The sequence below is a fragment of the Centruroides vittatus genome, unplaced genomic scaffold (genome assembly GCF_030686945.1).
Source record: "Centruroides vittatus isolate TY-2023 unplaced genomic scaffold, ASM3068694v2 scaffold_932, whole genome shotgun sequence".
Classification (NCBI taxonomy): domain Eukaryota; kingdom Metazoa; phylum Arthropoda; class Arachnida; order Scorpiones; family Buthidae; genus Centruroides; species Centruroides vittatus.
This window is the reverse complement of record NW_027122721.1, coordinates 874583-888673: the sequence shown is the minus strand read 5'-3', so window position 1 is coordinate 888673 and position 14091 is coordinate 874583. Positions and strand designations below refer to the sequence as shown.

Sequence of the window (14091 nt, the reverse complement as noted above, 5' to 3'; positions counted from 1 at the left end):
ACATGCCTACATATGTGATCCTTTCCTACTTACAGCATTTGTATAGCATCTTTGGTCAAGTCTTCATGATATCAGACTGATCAGAAGTAATGTGACTTCATATATATATATATGATTCCATGTTATACTACCATTTATTTGAGAGGAACTGCCTTTACAATAGTTATAGTTTTGCAGAAAAGTTTACAAAAACCATCAAGTTATATTTGTTACCCTAGTTTGTCCAGCAGATGGTTTTCCTTAGAAAGTTCAAGCACAGAAGGGGAAGTTATATGTATATATGTATCTACTAAAAAATTAAATATTTCAATTACATTTGTTATTCAAACAAGCTGATATTCAATACTATTTAAATTGGTTGTTCATTCCATTCACAATGCTACATACATTGATGCAAAAGTATCTCAAGCCACTTGTAATTTACTGAATAAAAGGAATTATATTAAAAATAGAAAAACTGAACTTTGCATTTGCAGACAAAGATTTTCTGGGAGGTTAAAAATCTTAGCATCATGCAAACATGTACTATATTAATTCTCCAAATTTAGAAAAGTTTACTTAATTATCGGTAATTTTAAAATATTAAAACACAAATTAAATGTTACTTACCACCTGTTGGTTAACTAAATGAGCAATGAAACGGGTAGATGAAACACAAGCTAATTTATCATTTCTTCGATAACCTTTTCTAAATTGAATTATTAATCTTCTCAATAATAGTTCACATATTTGAGGAAACTATAAAAATAAATTGGTACATTTGATATACAGATTAATTTTTATGCATTATACCAAAAATAAGATGTAGCAATAAAAACACACCTTTGTATTTATAACAGCAGCCACAGCTGCATAAACGTGAGTAAATGTTGGTGATACAGCTTGGGCTTGCATCAGTGAACGAACTAAGACACCTCTAAAATTAAAATCAAATACTTCATAAAATACCATAATGAAGTAAATTTACACAAATAATATATTAAAGTAGGAACTATTGATATATAAAAAGTATATAATAATTTTTTTCAGTTGTTAGAAACAATTATTTTTGTTTTCAACACTTTACATTAATCAGTATATTTCCTTACAAAACTTTTCATTGAAAACAGTTTTTCAAATGTTATTGATTACTATATGGAAGCATAAACATTTAACAATTATATTTTATTACTGGTTTCTTACTTTCTCAAAACTTATTTGGTTTGTCATCGTTTTGTACTGTAGTAAGTGCCAGTAACTCAATTTTGGATCGTCACTTGTAATTCTATAAAAATTGTTAAAAATACAAGAAAAAAAATTCTTTTTATTCTTAATTTGTGTGTAATGGTGACTTTACAAAAAAAAATTAATGAACATATTCATTGCAACTATTTTCAATAATTAAGCAAAACTATTAAATTATAAATTCAAGTTTAACAATATTAATTATCATAAAAATATGTAAAATTCAAATTGTAATATACAATCTTAAATTCTTTTAGTCTTGATCAAATAACAAACTGTACCATAATACAAATTATTAACTTATGAAATCTGTTTTAATTTTCATGGAAAACTTGTCACCATAAACAGGGTTCCTACTCAAACTTTTGTTTTAAATTCCATGACTTTCCATGATCAACTTTGTGGAAATTCCCCAGACCCTCACATTCCTTACAATACAGCACATTGATGAAATAAAATAGCATATGATTTACTATTCAAATATGCTATTGCTTCTTTGACTTTTGTAATTAGTTATCTTTTCTAATTAACAGTTATGTAATTTTTATAATTGCTGAATAATTAAAGTTAAAATGTTTTATTAAATTGAAATAGTTTATCCTGTTACAATAAATCTATGTGGCTTTGAAAAAAATAAAAAGTCGTTATTTATTATTCATTAACAAATCCTGTATAATCCACGTACAGAAGTATATATTTATTAAATTTGCCTCTTAATAAATTTCCTGAACTTTATAAAATATTAATAAACTGGGAAAAAACCAAAAATTATTTTGTTACACAATCAAAATTATTAAAATAAAAAAAATGATCAGGGCTCAAAGCAGTCATAGCAGAGAAAAAAAAGTGAAAAAAGAGAGTTTACACTGAAAAAAAGGTAATAGTGTTAAAGTAAACTAAAAGAGGCATTATTAAAAAAATACACACATTTTGTATCAATAACATTGCATATGATATTAGATTGATTTTTAATTGGACTGAAAAAATTAAATATGAAAATACCGTCGACTCCGCATAAGTCGACACCCCAAGGGGAAGTGGAAATGTGTCAAGTTATCTGATGGGACGACTAAAGCAAAGTTGGAAAAAAAACCACAAAACTACAATTAATAAAATACAGTAGTACGTTATACAGTAGTATAGGCTTACAATACATTGTGTCCTCCATTTACAATTACTCTGTAGATAAAAAAACTGAAAAATTCGTTTAGTGTTGTTTGTTTCAAGCACTTAACTGTCTTGACTTTCTTTTTCAACGATCATGAATGCCTTTAAAACATCATCTTTGCAATTGTCAGCAAGAAACGTCTAAGGATTCTTAATGCCTCTGGCATGAGAAAATGCAAAATTGGATTCTGGTGTAACGTTGATGTAGACTGTATATTTTCTTTTTGTTTATCTGTTATTATTTTATACATAAAAATACATAAAATGTTAAGGCATTTTTATTAATATGTATGTATATATATATATATATATATATTAATAATATTAATATATTATTAAATATATTAATTATATATTAATAAATAAATCGACTCCCCTCCTGAAAAGTAAACGTATGTCGACTTATCCAGTGGTGGCAAGTTAAACGGTGTTGAGTAAACCGGAGTTTTTTAACATTAATGCCTATGTAAGTTGGTCGGGACCACAAAAATTGACTACTTAACCGATGGTGTCGAGTTATCCGGGTGTCGACTTATGCGGACTTGACTGTAGTTAGCTGAGTTTATACTCCACAAAAGTGACCAGTAAGAGTGCATTAAGCCAGAATGGGCCTGCATTAAGTTTTCATGTGCCCCATATGAAGTTCCTACTGTTATACAGCAAAGGAAATGGAAGAGTAACATAACTACCAGAATATGTCTCCATATAACGTCAAATTTCAAATGCCATTTATTTCAAGGTACATTGTTTGATTTCTTGTTTAAAAAGTTTGTAAATAAAGATGATTTTCTTTTGTTTAAGTCATGCTGCAGTTTCTGCACTTCTCTTGTTTTCTCCTCTCCAACATACTTTAATTTTCTTCACACCAGAGTAAGCAATTCACTATAAAGTTTATGTATTAAAGGATCATTGAACTGAAAATGCCCAATAAACTTTGTGAACAGTTCAGCACTAGATATTCCCAAATAAAGTTCAGCTTTGATGGTAGAATACTTCAATGTCTTTGAGATTATCTTATATGAAACACTATTCATTAAGCTGGAATTCTTGAGGAATGTGCTTTAGGAAGTATAATATGAGTCCTTCCCATTGTTTGATCATTCGCTTTGCTACAGGATCAAACGTCAGTCATCTAGTTGATGAATACTTCATAAATTTGTTGCATGGCAAATTAAGTTTCTCTTGAATTTCTGTGTATTCATCACACCTAGAGGGCCACCCATCAAAAAAGCTGTGTTGCTAGATAAGATTGCCACCATCTGTGCCCAACTCTTTCAGGCTTTTCAAAAAGGCATTGTGGATTGTATTAATGCTGCAAGTCCCTATGTTGATATGGCCTTCTTTGTGAGTTGTCAGAATTTCCTCATTTATGAGACGCAATACTTTTTTGTTTACGTTTGGCCCATTGCATCCAATCATCAGTAATTTATGAAAAGGTAGATATGCATCTTTAATTGCCAGCATTATTTTTGATTTAATTGTTTCAGCATCTGCATGGCCAATAAATGAGGTCTGGAGATGCCTGCAGAAAACTTTCTGTTGTTCATCTGACCAGTATCTAATCAGTATCTGTAGTTATTTTCTGTCTTCTACATTGCATGTCTCATCATAAGAAATGCTATAATATGATCATTGTGCATCATCTACCATTTGATCAAAGAAATATGGGGCCAAAGCTTCAGTGATTGGATTTCTCATTTTTTGATGTGACAATGAGAATTCTTTTGGAAGAGTGTCTGCACTTGGGCATTGATTGTCTCCTTTATATCATGACATGATGCAAATGAATGCTGGCTGTCATTTTTATAGTCCATACAAGCTCTGCAATGTAAGCACCATCTTTTGCACTACAAAGTTGAAGCATTGGTTGTTGCAATGATTGGTGTTCTGAACTGGCACCTGAGTCTACAACATTGCTCACACCAGCAACACTTTCAGCACTAATACTTTGACATTGAGACATCTGAGTCGTCAGTCTTAACTGCTTGGGACCAAAGGCTTCATTGCATTTATTTATATGTTTCTTGCAGCTTGAATACTGGAGGATTGCAGTATGGGGGTGTGCTGGTCGCTATTTCTCTTGAACGCATTTACAAAAATAAATTCCACATGGAAAGTGAAAAAAGCTAAAAAAAGCAAGTTTGCCTCAGAAAAAGCTAAAAAAGAGAGAAGCTTTGAAAATAACTAAAAAAGTGAGTCACTTTAAGCCCTGAATGATAAATAATTTTAATTTAAATGGTATTATTTATCATTTTTTGTACTTTGTTATCATTTTTTTTAAATCAGTTCATTAACATATGCTCTCAAAGAGTGTAAATGATAATTGTGAGAGATTCATAGAATTTAAATATTTCAAAAAAAATTTTAATCAATGTTAAATTATTAAGAGTATTAGACTTTTCTCTAAAATTCATACACTGCATAATTAATACAGCTGCGTTAAAATTTACAAATGACAACCGATACTGCAATATATTATATTTGGAACTTAGTTTGAATCCCTGGCATTTTGCAATGCACTCCTCCCTGTTGCATTTTATAATTCTTCATATAAACAATCAATATTACTTTTTAAAACTGATCTGCATTGTCAGTAAAAGAAGTAAACATCCATAATAATTGTATAAACATTAAACAAAATTTAAAAAATACACAAAATGATTACAATTTATAAGATCTGATTCTGAATGATTTTAAAATACAATCTTACAATGCAATACAATAATAAGTCTTATATGTAATAAGACTTACTTATTAAACCTAAAATAGTAAAGAATTGTAAAAATAAAATAGAGGATTTCATCAAGAATATCTTTATTTAAATTCTAAAAGGAAAACTTTATACAATTTTTGAAAACTGGAGGAATTATGTCTTTAAGTATAAAATACTCCAATGATATGCATTAACATAGTGTTCCTCAAACTTTTCCTTTTGGTACACCTGTTTAAGCCGTTGTAATCTGATTCCATTTTATATAAATTTAATTAAATGTAAACAATGCTTAATTCTTAAAAAAAATTAAATAAATGCCTTAATTCTGAAGTTAAAACTCATAAGTTTATTGTTCTTTGTCTCCCGTTACTGTGAAATCTGACACCACTGTCTCAGCTTGTTTACAACTGGATGACTTTGAGAACAGCCGGTGTCATCTTTTCTGAGATGTTTACATATATGCCTGAGGGTAAGAATGGTTTAAGGCAGGAGAGGATCTAGTTTAACACATATATTCAAATATAACATAAAATTTTCGATTTTTGTGCAATTAAAATATGGAGAAATCGGAAAAAAGGTATATAAAAAAAATTCTACTCAATAAAAAACAAAAAAAAAACACTTGGTGATGTCATAGAAAACATCCAATAGTATTTTAATGAATTTTACCGAAGTCAAATCGGTTCAATAGAAGTTTAGAACGATTTAATTAATTTGATAAACAAATTTCATTAAAAAACAATTAGGCGTTAATTGCGTGGCATTGAAGGTTAAAAATCGCTAAAAAATTTTTTTGCGTAGGTGAAAATTTCTGAGGATGTTTGGGGACCTAGAAAACATCCAAAAAGTTTTTTCTCCTATGGTCAAAAGGTCCATTTTTTATGTAATGCTATGTAAATGGCTCGAAAAAACTTGAGCATGGGTTATAAGGGGAATAAATTTTAATGTGCTATTTACCTAATTCACATACTTTGCTGTCAATATATTTGCTTAGAGCCACTGATCTGTGGACCACACACTGTTGAGAAATCTGCTATCTGAATTATCTCAACCACTTGGACATGAAAATTTCTACTATTCATCACTACACAGTGTGCAAAAATTTTAAAGTTATTTCCGATGATGCTTTCAAAGATGTCAAATAAAGAAATCAGTTAAGTATCTCAGAATAGATAGATTTATGGAAAAAAGCAATGCAACACCTCAAAATCTTGCAAGGAGGGATGCCTCACAGAAAAGCTTTCTACAGGAAACTGACTCTTTAGGTGTTAAATTTGTGAAGAAAACTTGAAAAACTTTGTGGCCAGTCCATTGGTGAGATGCAAACCAGCAACCAATTACCAGTTTTTATCCACTAAGACATTGATGGGTCTAAGCACATAAGAAAGCCAGTTTAATCCCCATGGCCCAGATGCAACTTATTTCAAAATTTTAAGTAATTTCAAAAAATTATAATGTTTTTATGAAATTATTTACATTGTAAATGTATGTAATTTTTCTTATTAACTATTTAAGTTAGATTTATTTTAACTATAATGTAAAGGAGTGTTTTAGAAATTAGAGAAAATGGCTATGGTGGGAAAATACTATAATTCCAATAATATGAAAATTGTCCTTTTTACAATATTAAAGTTCATTACTTGGCATTCATACTTAACTGAAATTTTTGAGCCTTGATATAAAATTTCATCTTGAGATCATTGTTATAAATTTTGTATTTTTGGATGTCAGAAAGTCCATTAATTATTGACTGTACTTACAATAAAAACAAGCATTTATGGTATTGAATTCAATTTTATTTCTATTAATCAACATATTGCATCAAGTTTATAATTGTATATGAAAATATTCTGCATGCCTTTTCATAAGTTGCATTGTACCACATTACTTCTTGCTGCCTGCAGATGGTCTGCCTTATTGCGAGCAAAAAATATCAACAAGGCAGCCAAAGAGGCAAATTCCCCAGACTTTTCCCGACTTTTTAACAATTTTTCTGAACACTAAGAAAATTTCTGACTTTTCAGGTGTGTAGGCACCCTGTATATAGTTCATTACAGATATCAAAAAATTCAAAAATCCTTTTTATAATAAATAAGTTTACTTTCTTTAAATATCACTGTATGAAATTTTAAGCAGCTTGCTGTCAGAACAATGCAATGTTAACCCTTTTCCCCCAACATCTTGTTTACGTTTATTTTGTGATCCCTCCTAAGGCAATATAGGTCAGTCAGGTGATATTATTTTAAAAATTCACCAAAAATCAAATTATCATTATATCTATATGAAAAAACCACACACATTAGTATCTTGAGTTTTAAATACGATATTTTTCAATACATTTTATTAGAAAAATTTATAAGAAAAAAAATATATATATATCAGAACTGACATTTAAACTTGATAATTTGTAACTTTTTGTCAAAATTAACATTGTTTAGTTACCTAGTTTTTTGCTGACACTGAGCCAGAAAGACATAGAATATTGTTTTGTACAATTCAATATAACATTTATGCATGTACATTTATCCGTTGTTAAATTATTATACATTATATTGAACATTTGTTTGAAATCAAAACTTTATTCTGCTATCAACTAATGTAATGAACTAATATACTTTATTCACTTCATATCGAACGAGATTATATATTTTTGTAATAAACATATGATTATAAGTAGCAATACATGTAACATTTGCTGATATTTTAGAATAAAATAAAAAATATATAAAATATCAGAACTGAAGGTCACAAATTGAATATTTATAACACATTGACTTATTAAAGCATGAATGAACTTATTATAGCAATATTATTGCATGAAAATGTTAAAAATGAAATAAAAAAATTAAGGAAAAAAAGCATTAATTAAAATTTTTTAAGTCAACAACACACCATCTGGACAATAATATGTGAAACAGACAATAGACAAGACACTGCCATCAAGAGCTGACATCTGTTGTTGTTAAATTTTATAAAAATCGATTTTTAACAGAGTGCCTATGAATCAATACCCTCGAAGTTTTGCTTAACAATGGGGATATCAACTGATCGGTACTTTTGAGGGCAAAGGGTTAATTACAAATAAATTATTAAATATTTTTTAGAATATATTTAAATGTTTATAAATCAAACATTTATGAAATTTACTGATTTTATATAGCACACTTTTTCCACATACTATTATAAATGCATCTTAAATTAATAATATTTTCAAATTATGCAAAATCCTTACTGAAGATTGATTCAGTGTATAATTTTGATTATTGTTTTATAACTAACATTATAGTGTAAAATAAAACAAATTTAAAAACTGGCAAAATCTTGTAAACTGTTAATTTTTTAATTTGTTTATAATCCCATCCTGTGAATCAGTATCAAAATGCATATCCTAAATCTAAGATTATAGCTACTAATGATAATTACATATTACAAAAATAATCATCATACCTTCCTCTAACCAGATTTTCTTTAAATAATTCAGTAATAATAACTTTCAAATTTGAAACATTTACTTTGTTGATGAAACCATTTATACTTTTCTTCAAAGCTTCCCAGGCTATCTTCTGATAACCTTCACTAAAAGAAAAAATAACAACAACTTTTATTAATATATATTTTTCTGTAATTATTTACTTATATATTTCATATGATAGAGTCAACAATATACTTGTGAGCACTATGTTGGCCTCTTCACTCCTAGACTTATTACACAGTATATTAGATGGTGTAATAAGTGTAGAACATAGTGCTCACAAGCCAGATAAGAAGCATATTATGGTATAATAGTCATACAAAATAAAATTATAGTTAAAAAAAATGTTCTATATGAAAATTATAATCTAAACTGGTAAGTATACAAATTGTCAACAGATTATTAACAAATACTAAACTAAAAATGTTTTCAATGTGCTAAAGTTTATGGGCACAGTTTGTAATTAGTAAAAATGTGTTATCCATAATTATAAAGTAGTAGTTTTAAACTTTTAACAATTTTGCAATTTAATTAAAAACTTCCTATCTTCAAATGGGCCTTTTAAAAGTGGCAGCAACAACTTGTTAAAAATCACATTCAATTAAAAAAAGACTTCTGTCTAGTTAGCTGACAAGTTACAATAAGCCACTCAGTAATCCGGAAAACATTTTGTTTGCCTACAGTTTTTCTTTTGCTGCAATATTTTATGTAGTCTTTACAATCATGTAAAAAGAATTTAAAATTTCAACAAATAGTGCAAGAGTTCTAGTAATTTAATGATGACAACTGTTCACCAGTTAATTAAGTATAAGCTACTGTACATACTTGTTCAATAAAAGATTATTATTAATAAAAATTAAACGCTGAAAAATTTACAATAAACAGCCAATTCTTAAAAATAAAATCTGCTGCATTTCATAAAATAAATATGAACAGTATTGACTGATGTACAATAATGTGAGACCTCGAGAATGACCGATCCAATTTAAAGTATAAGAAATGTTTCTCAGAATGTTGAAAATACTAAAAAGTCAATTGATATCTCAATCCTCCTATTCAATCGAAAATGATAATATATCATACATATTTTATAGAAAAAAAAAAATATTTTCAAATATTAAAATCTATTTCTATTCAACAATATAATGCAGCTTTTAAAGAATTATTATTTAAAATAAGCCTGAATTTTAAGATATATCTGTTTTAATTTATTGTACATTATTAAAAACAATGATAATATAAATATAATGGTAAATATGAGCTTTATTCCTAGCAAAAAATTTAAATAAAACATGTAATGTTTACAGATCATAGAAATCTGTACTCAAAGCAATCAATCAGAATATATTCAGTTTAAACAAAATTTTATGATGTTAAAAATATTGATAAATATTTTAACTAATCATATTTAACCTGTATCCATTGTATTTGAAACAAGAAATTTTATAACATTGTCTAATGTTTTTAGACTGTGGCAATACAAGTCATAAGTTATTACAAAAAATTAAATTTTTCAGTTGTTAAAAATTAGTACCTAGATTTATCAGTAATTTCTCCCTGCATCATCCTCAATTTTGCAGGAGGGATATATGCTCCACCAGCTTTAGTATAAATATCTTCTATGGTCTTGGGCTTTTTATCTTTTTGGTTATCATCATCCTTAGAGTTTGTGGGACTGCGAGCACGTTTCCTATCCATTGTTCTCTGAAAAATTTTTAATATTTAATTTAAGCATTTTAATAAATGTAATCTTAATAGAAATAGTTTAAAATTTATAACAGCAGTAAAAAATATTGACCGGTCTAGAAAAATTTTAGATGACCTGATTTAGTTAAATAAATTTTTTTGAATAATGCAAATTATTCAGAAGATGACATCTAAAACCACACTATAAATGTGACAATGTTACACAACAACAAAAATTCACTCTTACGACCACCAAAATCAGAGCTATTCTCTGTTGACAGAGTAGAAAGGTAGATGATGATGAGAAAGAAGAATCTGTCACCTCTGTACATACTCTTATTTACATATTTCAAAAAATATGTAATATAAATTAATGGATATATTTTTATTGTATTTACAGATGATCAGTGCAAGTCCCTAATGCCAATGCATAAACTACTTTACAATAATAGAGAAGGGATAACTAGAGAACGAAACGATCATAGTTTTCTGGAAGGTGAGAAAATATACAAGTGACTAAAACCAGAGATACTGTTGTGCTCCTATTGGTTACATTCATTATGCAAACTGTGCATGTGTTTTCTTGTTTTGGTGGGAAAGTGAAAGTGTAAAGGAAATGAAAGTGAAAGTGAAATGTTGCCTGTGAAGTGAAATGTAAGTAGCAGCTTTTTACACCAAAATTTATTATACCTGTACATTTTTATATATTTATGACAATCTGGTATTTGGATAATTTCTTTACAATATATGAATAATTCCATATTCTAATTTCCTATTCTAAATTTCTACATGCTATTTCCGTTATAGGAAATTCAATTAAAATTGAAATCATCCACGATATCACTATTTAATCTCTGTGAACAAACTCAGAGAAAGAATATTCTTGACACACATACATTCAATTGATTAATGTTTTTGATAATAGAAATGATTTTAAAATAGAAATGGATTCAAATTCATATTTCATTTTAAAATGTGGTTCAAAAATCATAAGAAATATAAAGCATCATTACTACACATGAAACCGTACAAGAGACTATAAGCCAAAAGTTGATAACACATTGACAGAAAAAGAATATTGAAATTACAAGGCACAACAAAGTTGAATATGAAATGTACTGCTCATATTGCAGTGGATGAGGATATTCAGACAGGCCAGGTGGCAGCAAACTTTTGCAAAAAACATTATTCACACGAGTAAAATATTGCACATATTTCAATGAATGAAACCACAAGAATTTGTATTGCAGCAAAATTAAGAACTGGGATTACATCAAAACAAATTATGCAAGATTTAAGACAATTTTCATCTCCAGCAGAGTATTCTGTTTCAAAAAAGATATCAACAACATTAAGAAACAATAAAATATATCCAAAATACAATGCCGGCACAAACACCACATAAGCATGTCAATGATAATAGAAAAATTACGAAACACACAATCATATACCTATTTTATTTTACAAACTTCAAGGAGTAGTTTCTAAAAAATTTAACATTGAAGAGAATGACTTCATAATTGTATTGCAAACAAATTTTCAATGTCAAATGTATGAGAAATTCAGAACAGATGTCATTTCCATCGATTCGACATCCAACACAACTTATTACAATAATCTCAAGTTAATCACAGTTATTGTTGTAGACGAATGAGGTGAGGGTATCCCAATTTTATGGTGCTAAGTAGCTGAGAAAACAAAAGCGTATTAAAAGTACTTTTTCCTTTGTTTAAAGAAGCTTCATCTGCAGTTTCCTCTAATTATTTGATGTCAGATGATGAATCGTGGATCTTCGCTGCATATGAAGAAGTTTTTGTTGAATACAAAACTCAAACTTCTTTGCTCTTGGCACACAGAATGAGCGTGCACTTTTAGAGAAGGTACAAAAAGAAAAGTAAGGAGAAATTTATAATGGGTGTCTACTTTTGCTACACACTCAAAATGAAAGCGAATTTAACGAGTTAATGCCATTAATTTTACAAAATGTTCTGCAAGAGTTCTTCGATTACTGTACAAATATGTACACAAACAGAAATAGTGAATGGGCTGCTTGAAATTGGAAAATTCATTAGTTAACACAAACATGTACGTGGAAACATTCCACAGGTTATTAAAATATGACGAAGACACAATGCGGGAAAAGCAAAATAAACAAATGGATGCACTCATTCATGTATTGATTAAATTAGAAGATTACTATATGTCAATGAACAGATTTGGAAATTGAAAAAGGGTAAAGTGACCAAAAGAATACGAACAATAAATTCTCGACATAGTTCAAGTTTGAATTTAAGAGAAGATTATTTCTTTATCAATGAAGACGAATGCTGGAAATTTACTAAAAAGAATTACGTAATTGTTAGAAAGACCTGGCCGAGATTAGACTGTCGAGTAAGATGTGTTTTAGGCAAAATTTCTATACATTATTTTAGCTCTTCTTGTAGTGATTCATTGTATGTAAAAACAATTTGTAAACACATACATTAATTGAAAAGAAAATTGGATACAACGGAAATAAGTACTGGCAAAAATAATGGTGAATATAACTCGGAGGGCTGTAATGACGAAGTAATAGTATCACTTGAATGCAGGCAGTCAACAACTAAAATTGGAAGTAAGAGATTAGAGCTGGATGATAATGCAATGCAAACTTCAAGTACCGAAACAGAAATACAAAAAAAAATTTTCAATCCAGTTATGGAAGCCAGATCGATTCATAAAGACAGGAGAAAAATACATTAAAAAGAAGGAAAGTAACCTCTAATGAAAAATTTCTGCATCGAATACGATTTGAACCAGATGTAAGCAATGTTTGTAAGAATTGTAACACACATTAAAACCTTTCAAATTCATGAAATCATCAAAAAAATCAATATTTTTCTTATTAAATTCACATTAAGCACATTAGAAACATTCTTAAAAATATAAAATCAAATTTTTTATAACACCACATTTTTTATTTATTTATTATTTTTTTAAATTTTCATATTTATAAATATTAATTTTAGAATTTTTAAAATATGAAACTAAACTCTTATGCAATGTGCATAATGAATGTGACCAATAAAAGCACAACAGGATGTCAGGCTCTGGTCTAAAACTGTTGGACATAGACTTGTGAAATTTGGCACATATCATCACTAATATGTGTAGAAATGGGCTGTGTACTTTATTTTATGTAATACTAAATCATTTTTTTTTATATTAATAAATTTATAAATATACAGAGTCTGAAATTTTGGTATTAAAGGTAATTAAGACAGTATTAAATATATTCATCTCAAACACCAAAAACACTTATTTTACCCTCTTCCTATAACATTAAAGATTTAATTAATTTAACATATTTACATCTAAAATTCTATTTATAATTTTTTAGAAATAGATTTCCTTAATGCAAAACAAACAAAAATTAAATTTATTTTCCTAATTATTTAAATCTTTAATTCAATATAAAAATTGTTAAACCACATTAAGCTTAACAACATGATTATTTCATTGCTGTAGATCAATTAGTAAAAAAGTTTGAAATTTCAGTAGTGTCTCTTTAAATTAAATATTCAAACTGAAGTACTTAATCACAGATTACATATATATTAATAATGAAAAGAATTCTACACTAATCACTTTACAAACTTATTATTTACTGATCGAAATTTAGCAGTGTTAGGCCTATAATCAAATGTCCCATCAAAGTTGAATCTTCTGTATTCAAATATCTGATTTTCAGAATATATTAATGTGGAAATGCCTTTAAGTTAGGAAACACTAAAAATGTAATGTAAATAGATATCATCTTACTAATGAAAATATTATCACATCAATCAAA

The 14091-nt window shown here is 28.0% G+C and overlaps 2 protein-coding genes and 1 long non-coding RNA gene across 3 annotated transcripts in view; 2 read left to right on the top strand and 1 right to left on the bottom strand.

The window, feature by feature from the left end:
* LOC136990417 (beta-hexosaminidase subunit alpha-like) overlaps positions 1-14091 on the top strand; it is a 376498-nt gene that overhangs the window by 138535 nt on the left and 223872 nt on the right. The window lies entirely within an intron of this gene.
* Positions 1-14091, bottom strand: part of LOC136990412 (pre-mRNA-splicing factor CWC22 homolog) — a 52920-nt gene that overhangs the window by 24632 nt on the left and 14197 nt on the right. The window contains exons 4-7 of the mRNA XM_067288798.1: positions 10111-10280; positions 8552-8680; positions 823-916; positions 610-738 (exon numbers count right to left, since the gene is read on the bottom strand). Of these exons, the coding sequence (XP_067144899.1) occupies positions 610-738; positions 823-916; positions 8552-8680; positions 10111-10280 (522 nt within the window). The remainder of the gene's footprint in view (positions 1-609; positions 739-822; positions 917-8551; positions 8681-10110; positions 10281-14091) is intronic.
* On the top strand, positions 2138-4094 carry LOC136990408 (uncharacterized). Its single transcript, XR_010883056.1, has 2 exons — positions 2138-2227; positions 2944-4094. It is a non-coding gene; the product is annotated as an uncharacterized lncRNA (long non-coding RNA).